At 43.7% G+C, this 17,172-nt stretch overlaps 1 protein-coding gene across 5 annotated transcripts in view; it reads left to right on the top strand.

The window, feature by feature from the left end:
• Positions 1-16,024, top strand: part of CCBE1 (collagen and calcium binding EGF domains 1) — a 260,616-nt gene extending 244,592 nt beyond the window's left edge. For 3 of the 5 annotated variants that reach the window (XM_054461204.2, XM_054461202.2, XM_054461201.2), the window contains 5 exons: positions 2,894-3,014; positions 11,347-11,486; positions 11,585-11,620; positions 13,016-13,051; positions 15,021-16,024. In XM_054461204.2, coding sequence (XP_054317179.2) covers positions 2,894-3,014; positions 11,347-11,486; positions 11,585-11,620; positions 13,016-13,051; positions 15,021-15,254 — 567 coding nt within the window. In that variant the 3' untranslated portion in view covers positions 15,255-16,024. The remainder of the gene's footprint in view (positions 1-2,893; positions 3,015-11,346; positions 11,487-11,584; positions 11,621-13,015; positions 13,052-15,020) is intronic. The other 2 variants (XM_063653776.1, XM_063653777.1) reach the window with 2 other exon arrangements.
• The last annotated feature ends 1,148 nt before the right edge of the window (positions 16,025-17,172 follow it).

Here is a 17,172-nt window from a genome sequence, read left to right as displayed (position 1 = left end):
CAAGTGAGTAGATTTGCAACCCGATGGCTGCACCTGCTCGATCTAGTACCACCTTTGCCTCAGGTGGTTATATGGCTTCTCAATAATGTGTGGTTTCCTCTGCTACTCTATAAAATGGGTCTTCCCAGGATTATTGGGAATCCATATTAAACTGACTGTAGGCCGGGCGCAGTGGCTCATGCCTGTAATCCCAGTACTTTGGGAAGCCAAGGCGGGCGGATCACTTGAGGTCAAGAGTTACAGACCAGTCTGGCCAACATAGTGAAACCCCATCTCTACTAAAAATACAAAAATTAGTTGGGGTGTGGTGGCGGGAGCCTGTAATCTCAGCTACTCAGGAGGCTGAGGCAGGAGAATCACTTGAACCTGGGAGGTGGAGGTTGTAGCGAACTGAGACTGCGCCACTGCACTCCAGCCTGGGTGACAGAGTGAGACTCTTTCTCAAGACAAAATTTAAAAAGTGACTCTAGGTTGCCGCTTGGTTTAGTGGTTAGGAGCACAGATTCTGGAAGCAGAATGGCTAAGTTTAAATTCTAGACCCACCATTTGCTGGCTGTGCGACTCTCGGTAAGTTACCTAACCTCTCTGTGCCTCAGTTCTACTTTTAAAAAAGGACAACGTTAATTCCTACTGCCTAAGGATTTTATGATAATCAAATGTGAATATTTACAAAGGACTGAGTGCCATCCATCTAGAAAGAGCTCTACAAATGTTTAGCAAGTAAAAATATTATTTATTAGCACTTTTTACAAAGTGCTTTACAAGAGGCATCTCACGGATTCATCCGAACAGCTCTTTGAGGCAGAAGCTCTCTTACAAAGGCTAATATGAGATAAATGATACGCATAATTCCATTGACTGGAATCCAGGAGAAATGCAGACTCTTTTTACATTACTACAACCTTCCTCCCAAACTCCTGGCATCCCACAGCCCATCGTCTGCTGTGTTTATGCAGAAAGTGGGACCAGAGATTCTGGACAGCCACCTCTAAAGTGCCAGTGCCTTCACTCTGTACTCCTTCTGCTGCTGCACAGAGGGGCTGAAGGGAGCCAGGATGCAGCCACCCAGCAGGAGGTCAGCCAGGACACTGAGGTCAACATTTGCCACCTTACCTCGTAACTTTTTCAAGAGGCCAAATCAAGCAACGAGGACTAGGGGAAATAGATGGGGAATAGGGGAGCATCTCTGGAGTCCATCTATGTGAGGTCTTATCCTGAGGTTCTGCTTACAAAATTTTAAATACGAAGACTTGATCATGTGTTGAAACTGCACATTTTGTAGACTTGGAAGGATGAAGGGACTTACCAAAGTCACACAGCTACTTAGGAACAAAGTCAGGAGCAGCCCCCAGACAGCATTTCTCTTTTTTTTTTTTTTTTTTTTTGGACAGAGTCTTACTCTGTTGCCCAGGCTGGAGTGGAGTGCAGTGGTGCGATCTCGGCTCACTGCAACCTCCACTTCCTGGGTCCAAGCAATTCTCCTGCCTTAGCCTCCCAAGTAGCTGGGACTACAGGCATGCACCACCACGCCCAGCTAATTTTTGTATTTTTAGTGGAGACAGGGTTCCACCATGTTGGCCAGGCTGGTCTCAAACTCTTGACCTCAAGTGATCTGCCTGCCTTGGCCTCCCAAATTGCTGGGATTAGAGGCATGAGCCACAGTGCCCAGGCCCCCAGACAGCATTTCTGCTGGTCTATGACAATGGCTGGACACTGAGTCAGGCACATTAAAGGCAACATCACTTTAACCCTCCAGCAGTATCTCTAGGTGGCCGTTACCATCCCCATTTTATAGATGAGGAAATCCAGGTTGTGTAGCTTACCCAAGATCCCACAGGTAGAAAGTGGCAGGGCTGAGATTTAAAGGTAAGTCTGCCTCATGCCAAGGCCCAAGGGTGGGACCCACATTTCAGTTTCTTAGTTGGAAGCAGATGATAAAATTGGATCAGCCTTCAGCTGCCAGTGTTGACCCACTGCCTCATGGTTGCAACAGATTTACTGATACATTTCCCTCACTCATTGGTTCACTCCTCTTCCTCCCCAGGGCCACAGGTACCCACTTGCAGGTTGTGGTGGTCTATTGCTGTGACACAGTGATGTCAGCACCATTTTAAATCCCAGGAACACAGTGGTGACTCTGAATCATGAGCCCTGACTTGAAGTTGTACAAAGCTGACTTTCAGATTGCACAAGATTTTGATTTTTACAGTCATCCCTACTGAATTCTGAGTAACAATCACAGGGGAATTGTATTAGGGATCTCTAGAGAGACAGAACTAATGGGATAGATGTATATATGAAAGGGAGTTTATTAAGGAGAATTGACTCCCATGATCACAAGGTGTCAAAGAATTTGTGGACACATTTTACAACCACCACAGTCAGGATTGCCCAGTTGTACTGAAGGTCAGCCCTGAGTGTGCTGGGGAACCGTCTGCCACGTTCTCGGTCCTAGCTCCCAAGGTTGAGAGTTCTCTAAGGGCAGGAACCATGTCTTCGTCACCACTGTAGCCATAGAACCAAGCCAGGACCTGCACATAGTAGGTGTTCAATAAATGTTTGAGACATAAAAGAGGTCATTAACAAATTGAGAGTATGAAATAAGTAGATCCTATTAATTATGGTAATAATGAGTTCTAGTGATATCTAGGCCATCTGGAGCTTATCTAAGCTCACCTACTAACTAGCTGAGTAATGTCATGCAAGTTATTTGCCCTAGAAGGCCTCTAGGTTTACAAAGAGGCTCTTTATAGTTTCTCTGAGCTCTAACTAGCTCTAGTAAAAAGTATATACATATGTCTCATGAAAAGGCTTTGCAGCTTCTCCCACTGACAAATGCCAAGGCTCTCCTCTGCCATTGCTTCCTGACTGAGGCTTCCTCTTCTCCTTGCAGATTGCTCTGCTCCCCAACAATGCAGCTGACTTGGGCAAGTATATCACTGGTGACAAGGTGCTGGCCTCAAACGCCTACCTACCAGGACCTCCTGGCCTGCCTGGGGGCCAGGGCCCTCCCGGTGAGTGTGGAGGAGGGCACAGGAGGGTGATCACCAACAGAAAAAGCTTGCCAAAAGCTCACATTTGCTGGGGGCTGGACAGTGTTCTCCAGCTTCCATCGAGGAGAAACAAGGCAGGTGTCCATGGGGCTGCCACACATCCATGCAATGAGAGGGCCTGGGAAATAGGCCCTCAAGCCTGAGAAACCCTCATAGCCAATAGCAATTTGGGAGAAAAAGGTCATTGTCCTGGGATTGGACAAGATTCCTAAAGATCATTTTAAGTTAAAAAAACAAAATGAAAACTATCTTAAACCTTTTTCTAGAAAAATTTTAACATATACAAAAATGGGACGGTATTATGAACCCCCCCTGCTCGGGGCTCCTCACCCAATTCTAACAACTCAGAGCCAGCCTCTTCCTACTACTCCCCAGTCTTCCTTCCACCTTCCCTTATTTGTTCGCATATTTATACCTATATTTATTTTTATACCTAGCTATATGTTTTTACAAGTCAACTGTATTGACATACAAATGATATGTAATGTACTCATTTAAATTACCATTCAAATTTTGACAGATGTATTTACCCATGTAACTCCCATCCTATATTTTAAGATATAGAACATTTCTGTCACCCCAGAAATTTCCCTTCTGTCCGTGTGCACATGTCCACTTCCCCAACTCCCAGTCTAGGCAGATATTGACCTGCTTTCTTTCACTGTAGCTTTACCTGTTCCAGAACTCCATATCACTAGACTCTTTATATATACACACACATATATATACACACATACATATATATACATACATATATATATACACATATATATACATACATATATATACATACATATATATACATATATGTGTGTGTATATATACGTATATATGTGTATATATGTGTGTGTGTATATATATAAAGAAATTCTTGTGAATGTGTACTTTCAGCTTCTTTCATTCAGTATACTGTTTCTGAATATTCACCCTTATTAATTGGATGAAAATCCCGAACATCCTATCATTTCATCAGGAAATATACAATGAGAACTTAAAAAAATAGTTCCAAGTTATTTTATATTTTTAGTACCTCCATAGATAGAGCAATAGATTTTTTTTCTCCACACTGGTAAGGGAAATGACGTTAGTGTTAGCAAATGATTCTAAACCTTTGAGTGCCTTATCCCTGGCTATCATTGCTAAGCAGTGTGCTAGGTGTTATGAATGACCTCTTGACATCCTAATTGGGAAGACCAGACACATAGAGCATATGCAAATAGAATAAAACAGTATCCACATGCCCTCCAGGTAAGTGCACAGATGCTTCCTGCTGTGGGAGCTTGAAGGGAGCGAGCACTGTAGTCTGCGGTGGTCAGTGGCATTTAGGTTTGATCTGGATATGGAAGACCGGTAGAATTTGCCCAAGGAGGAAGGACACAGGTGGATTTTCGGTTGGAAAGTCAGCAAGAACAAAAGGTCAGAGTTCTTCATGGAGGATTTGTGTGTTTCCTCTCCACTTATGTCTTAAACTCTTCAAACACAAGCCTGGGTCTCCGTCCATCCAGAGAATAAGACGATTCAGGATTTGGCTTATCCTCGTTCATTCTCTTGGCCTGAGGTACTCTGGGTCATGGTGGAGTTTTCTCCAGCAAACACTTCACACAGGCACCCTCTGGCTGCTTCTAAACAGACTGGAGTCTTTCCTTATAAACTGCTTCCTAGCATAGTGCTCTCCACCCTCCTCTAAGAGAATGCTCTTGCTTTGCTTCTCTGGAGGAAGTCAACTCCAGGCTATAGATCACTAGAACAAAACCAACTGTAGGAGCAGGGGAGCCATTGGCTGTCTTGCTTAATAAATGCCTTGCAAGCTTTCTTCTCCAATGCTGCCATCTGGCTTGTAACATGATTTGAGCTGTCCAGGGTCCTTGATGGAGTAGAGAATGATTGAGGATGAATAAGCTTTTGCAACAGACCCTGCCTTTGAATGGGGACATTCCAAACCCATTTCCTTCTCTCTCTTAATTTCTAGTGTTCGTGGTACCCACCACTGAGACTTATTAAGGAAGCTAGAAAGCTAATAGGCTTTCTCTCACCCTTAAATGAAAGTCCAGTTCCGAGGCCTGTGGTGAATCAGACTGGAGCACCAATACAGGAAACTACTCTGGGTTGTAATCTGTTTAGCTTTGGTGGTAAGGGGGCAGCTGCTGCTTTCTGGCCTCCACTGTCATACATAAGGTGCTGCCATTTGTACATCAAAGTCCCACATTTCAAAGGCACTTGACATACTGTGATCTCTGTAGTGTACTGATTGTGTAAATGTGGGTGAGATATTATCTCTGGCCTATTTTTTGTGCTACTGGAGGTAAAATATTTAGTAAAAGGAGGGATCTGGCACCCTTCCCAAACTCATTGTAGATATACCTGGAACCAGTATTAAGAGTAGGGGTGTGAAACATGTTTGGATGGAACACTGACTGCTTTTAACTTTGGCATAATTATTCTGTGAACTAAAAAAGACTAAATATGAAAAGTTTAAAGTCTCTGTTTCTTTGTTTTATTTGCTGGAGTCTGTCATTCCATCTTGTCACTGCTCTGTCAGTACTAGGGGTTAGGTATGATCAAAAAGTAATTACTGTGTGCATTTAAAAGAACAGTTATGAGACAAGTATAGTATAACAATCTTCTCAGTCTCTTCAATGCAGTCACTTAATAAAAAACATTTACTAAGCAGCCTACTATGCATCCAGGACTATCTGAGGATATGCTAATATATAAGACACAATTCAAGCTCTCACAGAGCTGATTATCTAAAATGGGTTAAAACACAATGTCCTTCTGCATGCAGAAGAATGAGGTTGGACCCTTACCTTACATCATCTACAAAAATTAACTCAAAATGGATTAAAGAGTGAAATGTAAGACCGTAAAACTGTGAAAATCCTAGAAGAAAACATAGAGGAAAGCTTTATGACATTGGATTTGGTGATGAGTTCTTGGATATGACCCCAAAAGCATAGGCAGCAAAAGCAGTACATGAATGGGACTACATCAAACTTAAATTTCTGTGTCTCAAAGCAAACAATCAACAGGGCAAAAACAACCTACAGGATGGAAGAAAATAATTGTAAGTCATATATCTGATAAGGGTTAATATCTAGGATATATAAGAACTTCAATATTCAACAAAAAAGCACCTAATTTAAAAGATGGGAAAAGGACTGGAATAGACATTTCTCCAAAGAAGACACACAAATGGCAAAAAACCATATTAAAAGATGCTCAACATCACTGATCATTAGAGCACTGCAAACCAAAACTACAGTGAGATACCATCCCACACCCATTAGGATGGCCACTATTTTTGAAAAAATACAAGCTTGGGAAACATAGGGAGACCCTGTCTGTATAAAAGAAAATTTAAACTAGCCAGGCTATAGTCTCAGCTACTCAGGAGGCTGAGGTGTAGAAGATCGCTTAAACCCAGGAGGTCGAGGCTACAGTGAGCCATGAATACAACACTGCATTCCAGACTGTGTGACAGAGCAAAACCCCCTCTCAAAAAAAAAAAAACCACCAAGAAAATAAGTATTGACAAGGATATGGAAAAATTGGAACCCTGTGCACTGTTGGTGTGAATGCAAAATGGTTCAGTCACTGTGGAAAAGAGTGTGGAGATTCCTCAAAATATTAAACATATCAAGAGGCTTAAGCAGGAGGATCACATGGGCTCAGGAGTTCGAGGCCAGCCTAGGCAACAGAGACCCTAACTCAAAATAAATAAATAAATAAATAAATATATATATATATATATATATATATATATATATATATATGAATGAGATCCAGAAATCCCACTCCTGGGTGTATACTCCGAAGAATTAAAAGCAGAATCTTGAAGAGATACTCGCACACCCATCTTCATAGCAGCACTTTTCACAATAGCCAAGAGGTGGAAGCAACCCAAGTGTCCATCAGTGGATATAACCCAGGTGTCCATCAATGGATAAGAATGGAAAAACAAAATGTGACATACACATACAATGGAATATTATTCAGCCTTTAAAAAGATGGAAATTTTGACACAGGGTACAATATAGATGAATCTTAAGGATATTAGGCTAAGTGAAATAAGCTAGTCAAAAAATGACACACTATATAATTACACTTATATAAGGTATCTAAAATAAACTCACAGAAACAGAAAGTAGACTAGTGGTTACCGGGGGCTGAGCAGAGTGGAAAATGGGGAGTTATTCGGTGGTCTAGAGTTTCTGTTTTTCAGGATGAGAAAGTTATAGAGATCTGTTGTACAACAATGGGAATATACTTAACATTACTAAACACTACATTTAAAAAATAGTTAAGATGGGCTAGGGGCTGTGGCTCACACCTGTAATCTCAGCACTTTGTGGGGCCTGAGGTGGGCAGATCACTTGAGGTCAGGAGTTCGAGACCAGCCTGGCCAACATGGTGAAACCCTGTCTCTACTGAAAATACAAAAAATTAGCCGGGGGTGGTGGCAGGCACCTGTAATCCCAGCTACTTGGGAGGTTGAGGCGGGAGAATTACTTGAACCTGGGAAGCGGAGGTTGCAGTGAGATGAGATTGCACCACTGCACTCCAGCCTAGGTGACAGAGCAAGACTCCATCTCAAGAAAAAAAAAAAAAAAAGTTGGCAAATTTTGTGTATTTTTTATCACAAGTTTTTGAAAATGCTTGTCAGGCCCTCACTCTCTCTTCCCTCATCCCCTCATCCCCTCATCCCCCCATCCCCTCATCCCCCCATCCCCTCATCCCCCCAGCTGATGTTCAAGGCCTAAAGCAGAGGTGAACATGCTGATGTCTGTACCCAGGTGCTGCCCCACAGACACAGCTGCGGCCCTTGAGCCAGCAAGGTGTCCGCTAGAGTCCCCGGTGTGGGCAGAAATGCTGTGTTCCGCACACAAGCGGGGAAACGCCGCAAACCCAACCCAATACAAAGCGGCTGTTTATAACTCTCTGTGCTGTGGGTCAAGACAGATGACGCCTAAAGATCTCTTCCCCATCAGCTTCCATGATAAGGTGGTATGCCGTATTCTGGCACACATGCAGACAACCATTATCAGACACAAGAGCGGATGACTTGTTGTTAAACTCGGTATAGTCTCAGTGTTGTGTCGATACAGGCCTCTGAAAAGAATTAAAAAAACAAAACACAACGCCTCAACCTCTACAGAGATGGGCAGGTCACATAGATACATAGAAAGGAGCTGGGCAGGAGCAGTTGGAAACAAGGGAACTGAACCAAACCAGAGAGCACTCACCCCATGTAAAGGGGCAGCCCCTACTGAGAACTCCAGTTGGTTGTGCTGATGATGGAATTGTGGTTTTTGTGCTTCCTGTTTCAAACCAGAGCCAGGAACCCAGATTATTATATGAAATCTCCCAATTTTTATTTTTATTTATTTATTTATTTTTGAGATGGAGTCTCACTCTGTTGCCTAGGCTGGAAAGCAGTGGCACGATCTCGGCTCACTGCAACCTCTGCGTCCCAGGTTCAGGAGATTCTCCTGCCTCAGTCTCCCAAGCAGCTAGGATTACAGGCGCTTGCCACCAAGCCCAGCTAATTTTTGTATTTTTAGTAGAGATGGGGTTTCACTGTGTTGGCCAGGCTGGTCTCAAACTCCTGACCTCAAGTGATCTGCCCACCTCGGCCTCTCAAAGTGCTGGGATTACAGGCGTTAGCTACCACACCTGGCACCAATTTTTACATGTTAAGAATGCTCGGAAGAAAATGATATGCATAAACAGAAAACACATACATGTACAGTGCATGAATATATATAAACAAACATACATTATACTATACATATACTGCAAGCATGTACAATGAAGTAAGCAATTAATTCTTACTTTCAGAAGCCTGTATCGACACAGCACTGAGACTATACCGAGTTTAACAAGTCATCTGTTTTTGTGCCTGTCTGATGATAGTCGTTGGTACGACAGGGGAGATGTTAAAATGTTTTTGGAGATACGTGATCTGTGGTGATGAAGACAAGACAGAAAGAATAGTGTGAGCTGCATTGTGTGCTATGGTATGGTTTATTCAGGGAGGATGGGACTATGGGGCGATTAGGAACGAGGCAATCATGGAAAAAATGCTTGGCAAGAAAGACAAGAATGAACAAGGATACTATGCTGAGGAGTTAGAGCTTTATTCTCTATGCAGAGGGGAGCCACTGTAGGGTTTTCTTTTTCTCCTTGGACTCCAATTACACTTATGTTAGATGGTTCGATATTATCTCACCTCTTTTGGATGCTTCATTTTATTTTCCTCTTTCTGATTCACTTTGAGTAACTGTTGACTTATCTTTAAGTTCACTGATTCTTTGCTCAGCTGCAAGCAGTCTGTTGATGAGCCTATATTATTTTCATACATGATATTATATTTTTCATTTCCATTTGACTTTTTCCTTTAATTTCCATCTCTCTGCTGAAATCCCTCATCTGTTCAGACATGCTGTTTATCTTTTCCACCAGCACCGTTCACATACTGTTATTTTAAAGCCCATATCTCATTATTCCAACATCTGGGTCCCCTCTGAGGCTTGTCCTGCTGATTGTTCTATCACTTGACAATTTGTTTTTTGTTTTGATTTTTTTTTTTTTTTTTTGAGACGGAGTCTTGCTTTGTCACCCAGGCTGGACTGCAGTGGTACAATCTCAGCTCACTGCAACCTCCGCTTCCCAAGGTTCAAGCAATCCTCCTGCCTCAGCCTCCTAAGTAGCTGGGATTACAGCTACCCACCACCACACCTGACTAATTTTTGTATTTTTAGTAGAGATGGGGTTTCACCACGTTGCCCAGGCTGGTCTTGAACTCCTGACCTCAGGTGATCCACCCGCCTCAGCCTCCCAAAGTGCTGGGATTACAGGCGTGAGCCACTGTGCCCAGCCCTTTTCTCTCCATGTCTGAAAATTTTGGATTGGATGCCAGATATCATTTGCAGAGAAACAGTAGAGACTGAGATACATGGTTATCACTCCTGGAGGTGGGGACCCTCTTCTTTTGTCAGGCCACTGCCATGGGAAGCTGAGTCAACCTAATGAATAACTGAGCTGGGTTTTGGCTTTATTGTCACTATATTTACTTTGTGTTCCACAGTCTTCAAATAATTCCTCCAATGGCAGGATGCTGTTACCTTATGCTTAGTGGAGGCCTAGGTTACCAGTGGATTTTTCTCAGTGTTTATACTCTGAGCTTTCAGCAGCCCCTACACACACACCTGTGCCACAGAGGGGTTCTCTCTCGACACTGTAGATTGCTATTACTTACTCCATGCTAGAGCTGTGGGGCAAGGGGACATTTTCAGTTCTCCTGTTCCAGCTGCAATCCTAAGCATGACCTATGCTTCTGGGCCTTGGGGTGAGAAGATCTTCCCCACATCCCCCGACTCATCCCCCAGCATGCCTTGTACCTGTGGCAAATCTTGGCCAGAAGAACATTTCCTACCCCTCACTAAAAAGTAAGGAATATTTCTCTGGGGCCTGCAAGAGAGAGTGAGTTTGTTGACCCACCCACTGCCTTGAGACATTTGCACCAAAAGGTTGAAAGTAGGTGGGTTACATAGTAAGACTTGTTTTAGATGTGTCATCCCTATAGAAATGTCAAAAATGGGCAAGGGGTGAAAAGACTGGTGAGGGCCAGAGAGACTAGCAATGAGGCAAGAGTCAAAGCAAATATAAGGAAGGCCTAGCAGATGTTTTAGTACTTACTATGCATGAAGTACTATGCTAAGTGGTATGTGTATATCTGAAATCTCATTTAACACAACTACTCTGTAAGGAAGATTTTTATTAGCCCAGCTTTACAGATGAGATGAGAAACAAGCTCAGAAAGCTCACACGACTTGTCAGATTCAAACCCAAGTCTCCCTGATGCTAAACCCTGTACTCTTAACTGCTCTCCAGCCATGATCACCACCTCTGCCGTGGTGGCCACCACTCTGCTGTGATCCAGTGGACAGAAGGGAGCAGACAGCTGTGAGATGTTAAAGAGCTAAAATGCACAGGAGCTGGCCACTGATTCAAAACGGAGGTTGCAGAAATAGGGAAATATAGAGGAAGACTGTCCAGTTTTTGGCTTGAGTGGATGCGTGACTGGCAGTCCGTGAAAAGAGAGGAAGATGGGGAAGCCGCTTTTGATCGTATCAAGTTTAAAATGCCCGTGGGACAGCCTGATGCAGATGTCAGAAGGCAAAGGCAGAGAGAGTACAAAGAGAAATGGCTGCAGGGGCCCTGGACTCTTGTTAGCCAGGGCCCTTTGTCCTTCTCATGTGCTGTGAGCTAATGAGGTGTTCTTTGATTACAGGCTCACCAGGACCAAAGGGAAGCCCAGGCTTCCCCGGTATGCCAGGCCCTCCTGGGCAGCCCGGCCCACGGGGCTCAATGGGACCCATGGGACCATCTCCTGATCTGTCCCACATTAAGCAAGGCCGGAGGGGCCCTGTGGTCAGTATCTTATCAGAGATCCACTTCCTGTTTGGGGGAAAATGTGTTTTTGTCCCATGCTTTTGCCTGTGGTTAAACCAGATCCTTTTGTATTATAGGGTCCACCAGGTGCACCAGGAAGAGATGGTTCTAAGGTAAGACTTATGAGTGGTCCTCACAAGCTAAAGGTCTCTCACTTTCGATTTTTTTGTTTTGTTTTGTTTTTGTTTTTTGAGATGGTCTTGCTCTGTCACCCAGGCTGGAGTGCAGTGGCACAATCTTGGCTCATTACAACCTCTGCCTCTCTGGCTCAAGCCCAATTCTCCTGCCTTAGCCTCCCGAGCAGCTGGGACCACAGGCATGCACCACCACTTCTGGCTAATTTTTGGGTTGTTTTTTTTTTTTTTTTTTTTTTGAGACAGAGTCTCGCTTTGTCACCCAGGCTGGAGTGCAGTGGCATGATCTCAGCTCACTGCAAGCTCCACCTCCCAGGTTCACGCTGTTCTCCTGCCTCAGCCTCCCAGGTAGCCAGGACTACAGGCGCCCACCACAACACCCAGCTAATTTTTTTGTATTTTTAGTAGAGACAGGGTTTCACCATGTTAGCCAGGATGGTCTCGATCTCCTAACCTTGTGATCCACCCGCCTCGGCCTCCCAAAGTGCTGGAGTTACAGGCGTGAGCCACCACACCCGGCCTAATTTTTGGATTTTTTAGTAGAGACGGGGTTTCGCCATGTTACCCAGGCTGGCCTTAAACTCCTGAGCCCAGGTGATCTGCCCGTCTTGGCCTCCCAAAGTGCTGGTATTACAGGTGTGAGGCACCGCTCCTGGCCTGAAGGTCTCTCACTTTCTACCTCTTGCACTGACATCCAGGAAAGCTCACCAAACACTGTTTACCGACCCCATTTTGCATGCAGCAAAAGTGAGACACAGATACCAGATATAACTTTTTCCCCAAAGCTGGGAACAAAATCTGAAAAGCCATTGTCTTAAATTCCAAAACCAACCCCAAACCACTCAACTACCACAACCACTCACAGGAAAAATGACCCCTATAAATTTTAATTGAGCCTCTGTGTTGTGATACTCACATGTTTTTCTCTTTAACCAGTGTTGCTTTACAGGATAGCTTTTTGTGTGTTTCCATTTCTGTGAGATTTCTCAGGAACAGGAGATGCTCCATTCTTTTTGCAAGCAGGGTGGTTCCCCTCTGAGAGCTGCCTGCTCTTTTTTGCCTCACAAAGAAGTCAGTGTGAGTTACTTCAGAAAGTTTGTTACTCCACATGCTGCTGGGAAATATGAACATTCCTCTTGCCAAGAAGGTTTGAAAATATATGGGCTTGAGGGAAATCAGAATGAGAGACTCTTGACCCAAGCAGTCCTGTTCAAATAAGTGGTCCCGTGAGTCCAGCTCAGTTTTACATATGTTTTCTATAGAAAATATTTGTTGTTTTGTGCAGGGAAGTGGTTATGGTGGGTGTATAAATAGAGACTATTGTTGTGATATCCATGTGCTCTAGAAAGCTAACCCTGGCCTTTCTGTTTTTAGGGGGAGAGAGGAGCGCCTGGGCCCAGAGGGTCTCCAGTAAGTAGCACTCTGTGTCCTGCTTCCCCAGGGGAACATTCTCAGGGATGCAGCTCTGATGAGCCTATAGGTCGGTCTAGTAGCAAAAACCCGCCCTTTCCTGATGCCACGCAGCCCACCTGAACAGAACTCTGTGGTTAGGAAGAGAGTCATAAAAGCCCTTAGCTGCTAGTTTGGATTTATTTTTCAAATTTGTTTTCTGTTGTTGTTTTTTCTTTTATCATGGCTAATCTTTATTTGAAACGTCTTTCCTAAAGCTGAAAACCCTGCTATGCCATGAGTCTGTTTCCAAGTATTATCATAAAACATTTGAAAGGTCTAGGAAAGAAATCTGTGGGTTTAAATCATAACTCTGCATACTTGAGAATTTAGCCACTGCTACAACCCTAGCAGGTCAGATGGCCATCTCCTCTTAAAAAGTGCAAAACCACGCAGGGCTGTTTAGGACCTGAGAAGAAATTAGGTGCATATATGCATAGTATCTGGGAGATTAAAAATGAGAAATAGTAGTATTCAAAAGCATAGAAAATTCAAACCACTTCACTGCTTCTGAAGAAGTATCATTTCTGAAATCCAACAGCTGTGGCTACAGAGGTAGGAGTCGTGGGTTCCCATCTCAACTCTTCTACCTGCTAGCTTTCTGACCACGGGCACATCACTGAGGGTCTCTGGGCATTCATTCCCCGCACTGTGCAGTGGCGATAGTGGAATCTGACCTGCCATCCCTCAAGTGGCTATTGTGAGGGTCAAATGATATGAAAATACTGTGCCTTTCTTAGTGCTTTACGGTGTAAGCTTTGCTTCCACGGTGCCCGCTGCTGTAGCAGCAGTTGTGGGAGGTGATAACAATTTTACTACAAGCTTCTGACAAGCCCAGAACATGAGTGTTTATGCATTTCTTTTTTACTATGGCCCACACAGCACTGTATGAAATTAAGGCTTAGTAAATACTATACGATGATAAAGGATACTCAATACATAGAAAAATTAGGAAGATTTTGTTTAGACATTTCCTAGTCAATGAGGAGTTGACGTCTTTACAACATCCTCTCAACTTCATTTAGTTTGTGCTTATAGTCAGCCGTCTTATAAACATTTTAATAATTTTGCTTAAAAAAAACAGCATTTTTTTTTTTTGAGACAGGGTCTCATTCTGTCACCTAGGCTGGAGTGCAGTGGCACAATCTCAGCTCACTGCAGCCTCGACCTCCTGGGCTCAAGCGATCCTCCCACCTTAGGCTCCCAAGTAGCTGGATCCACAGGTGCCCACCACCACACCTGGCTAAATTTTTGTTGTATTTTTTTGTAGAGACAGGGTTTCACCATGTTGTCCAGGTTGGTCTTGAACTCCCGGGCTCAAGCTATCCATCCACCTCGGCCTCCCAAAGTGCTAGGATTATAGGCGTGAGCCACCACACCTGGCCCAGATAACATTTTTGAATACGTATTACGTTCAAAGCCCTTTACACATATTTACTTACTTAAATCCTCACTTATGAATCCTACAAAACCCTATGAAGTTGGGACTATTATTATCCCCATTTTACAGATGGGGAAACTGAACCTCAAGAAATTAAGACCACACAGCTAGTAAGCGGTAGAGATGAGATTCAAATCCAACAGAACCCCAGTCTCTTAACCACTGCTCTGCTGCCTTCATAAACATCTTCCAGAACTGCTTTGGAAAGTAACCTAGGAGAGTTATCTTATATCCTCTCCTCTACTGGATTTGATAAAGAGTTAGGAGGGAGGAAAGGTGAATACATCACCAAAGCTCATCTGAGAAGTGAGAGAATTAGAAAACAATATGGAGGACCCCCAGGCTCCTGTAGCAGTCCTCACATTGACTCCATTTGGGGCACAGAGTTATTGAGAAAGTAGTTGCCAGCAAGCAGCAGGTTAAGTCATGGAGCCCCGGAGGCCATTGCTGTCTGTCATATTCTAGCTTTGATTCCTCCCATGTACACAGGGACCCCCTGGTTCTTTTGACTTCCTGCTACTTATGCTGGCTGACATCCGCAATGACATCACCGAGCTGCAGGAAAAGGTATTCGGGCACCGGACTCACTCTTCAGCAGAGGAGTTCCCTTTACCTCAGGAATTTCCCAGCTACCCAGAAGCCATGGACCTGGGCTCTGGAGATGACCATCCAAGAAGAACTGAGACAAGAGACTTGAGAGCCCCCAGAGACTTCTACCCATAGCACATCCCAACACCGTGACACCAAAGGAAGGCAAAGATGAACTCACCTGCAGTTAAACCATCTAAAGAGAAAAAACACCACTGGAGACCTAGAAAACATACATTTTTCTCTTCTCTTCTCCTGACGTCTCTCCACTCCTCTTCTTCCAAATACAATACTATTTTCAGGGTCCCCTCCTAGGCCTGCGGACATGAGGGAGTGAATGATTGATTTACCTGCTTCTCACTAAGAGTCCGTTGGGGTGGTTTGCGTTGTAACTTTTCTTTTACATCCTATTTTTCCAGGAACTTTGGATTTAAGTACTCTCACAGTGTCTTAAATCATAAATTCTTGAAGTTAAATTTGGCAGAGTATCAAAAGGGGGAAAATGGCAAAGTGAGCTCTAAGAAAATGTGAGTCTACTTCTAAGATGTGTGTTCAGAATAGACCATAACTCCTCTAGTATCAAAATTAGGGCTCTTCAGTTAAAAAGGGGTGAGGAGGACAAACGTGTAGATGTACTTTGGTGGAGAATTCTTTTTCCTTATGCTTCTAGTAGACTTTAAATATTGTATCCCCTTGTCAAACCTTGTTTCCCAAATTCAATTAAAGAGAGGAGAGAATTGAATGGCGTTTAGAGAAGATAGAAAAGAATTACAGTCATATATTTACTGTTATATAGATTGCCACATTCTAAAATTCAAATATGGTGCTTAAGGTTTCATGCCATGCTTAACTGTAAGTATCCTATTTAGGGAAAAAGATTAAACTCTCTTTTCAAAAAAAACAAAGTGAAATGCCTGGATTCACATTAAAACAATGGGCTCTGGTTTGCTAGCATATTTTAAAGCTGTTTAATCAACAGTGGAGCCTGCTCTATAAATAGAGATTATTTGTTCAATAAAGTGGCTGAGCTTAGAGAGGGGTGCAGAATTCCTGGTTCTGAGCAGATGCCCAGAAGGTACCATTAGGTGCCATGATCCAGGCTGAACCAATATACAGTGGGGCTGAAGTCTGTAAGGAGGTTGCTGGCTTGGGCTGACCTCACTAACGCCGTCAGCAGCAGTAGGTAAATTTGCTCTCCTTGGGTGTTAAAAGTTTTTATCTGGAGCCAACCAAGCTTGCCACCAACATATTGAGAGTAATACACTATGGAAAGTTATATTGGATGGGGAGAAAAAAAAATAGTGGTTTTCCTTGTTTGCAAAAACTTCCTTCCTATTCCCATTTTTTCTTAATTTTCTTTAATTTAGTCCAAGTTCCAGTTCTTTTAGGCCTTCTGTTTGATTTATTTTCCCCTGCATGTGAGAAGCAGTTCAGAAAAGGGTGCATTTCTCCACCTCCTAGTGAGTTAGAGTGTTTTCTCAGAGCACCTCTGGGTCACAAAGGGAAGCATGTTCCTGCCAAGGTTTGCTGTGGATTCAGAAGCACCAGGAGCAAGAGACCAGAAGGATGATCTGCTCCTTTGTAACGTTGTTGAGGGCCCTCTTGTTTCCAATGAGCAGCTTATAGGTTACTCACAGTCCACTTTCTCATTGGACACACAAAATGGCTCTTTATCTACCTTTGCGGGAGATTTTTCACTCTCCTGCAAATGATCGTTCTCACACTCATATTAGCTCATGTGGGAATTTCCCATCCTGCCATGTCCTTTCCCATTTCTTTTTGGCTTTTTTGCCTCCTCCGCCTCCTCCTTTTAGCCCACATCATTTAACTCCACTACTGTGAAAGCTTGCTTAAAGAAAATCCCTCTTGGCCGGGCGTGGTAGCCCACGCCTCTAATCCCAGCACTTTGGGAGGCTGAGGCGGGCAGATCACAAGGTCAGGAGATCGAGACCAGCCTAACCAACATGGTGAAACCCTGTCTGTACTAAAAATACAAAAATTAGCTGGGCGTGGTGGCGCATGCCTGTAATCCCAGCTACTCAGGAGGCTGAGG

The sequence above is a fragment of the Pongo pygmaeus genome, chromosome 17 (genome assembly GCF_028885625.2).
Source record: "Pongo pygmaeus isolate AG05252 chromosome 17, NHGRI_mPonPyg2-v2.0_pri, whole genome shotgun sequence".
Classification (NCBI taxonomy): domain Eukaryota; kingdom Metazoa; phylum Chordata; class Mammalia; order Primates; family Hominidae; genus Pongo; species Pongo pygmaeus.
Note: the sequence above shows the minus strand (reverse complement) of the source record. Positions and strands in the feature narration are given on the sequence as shown.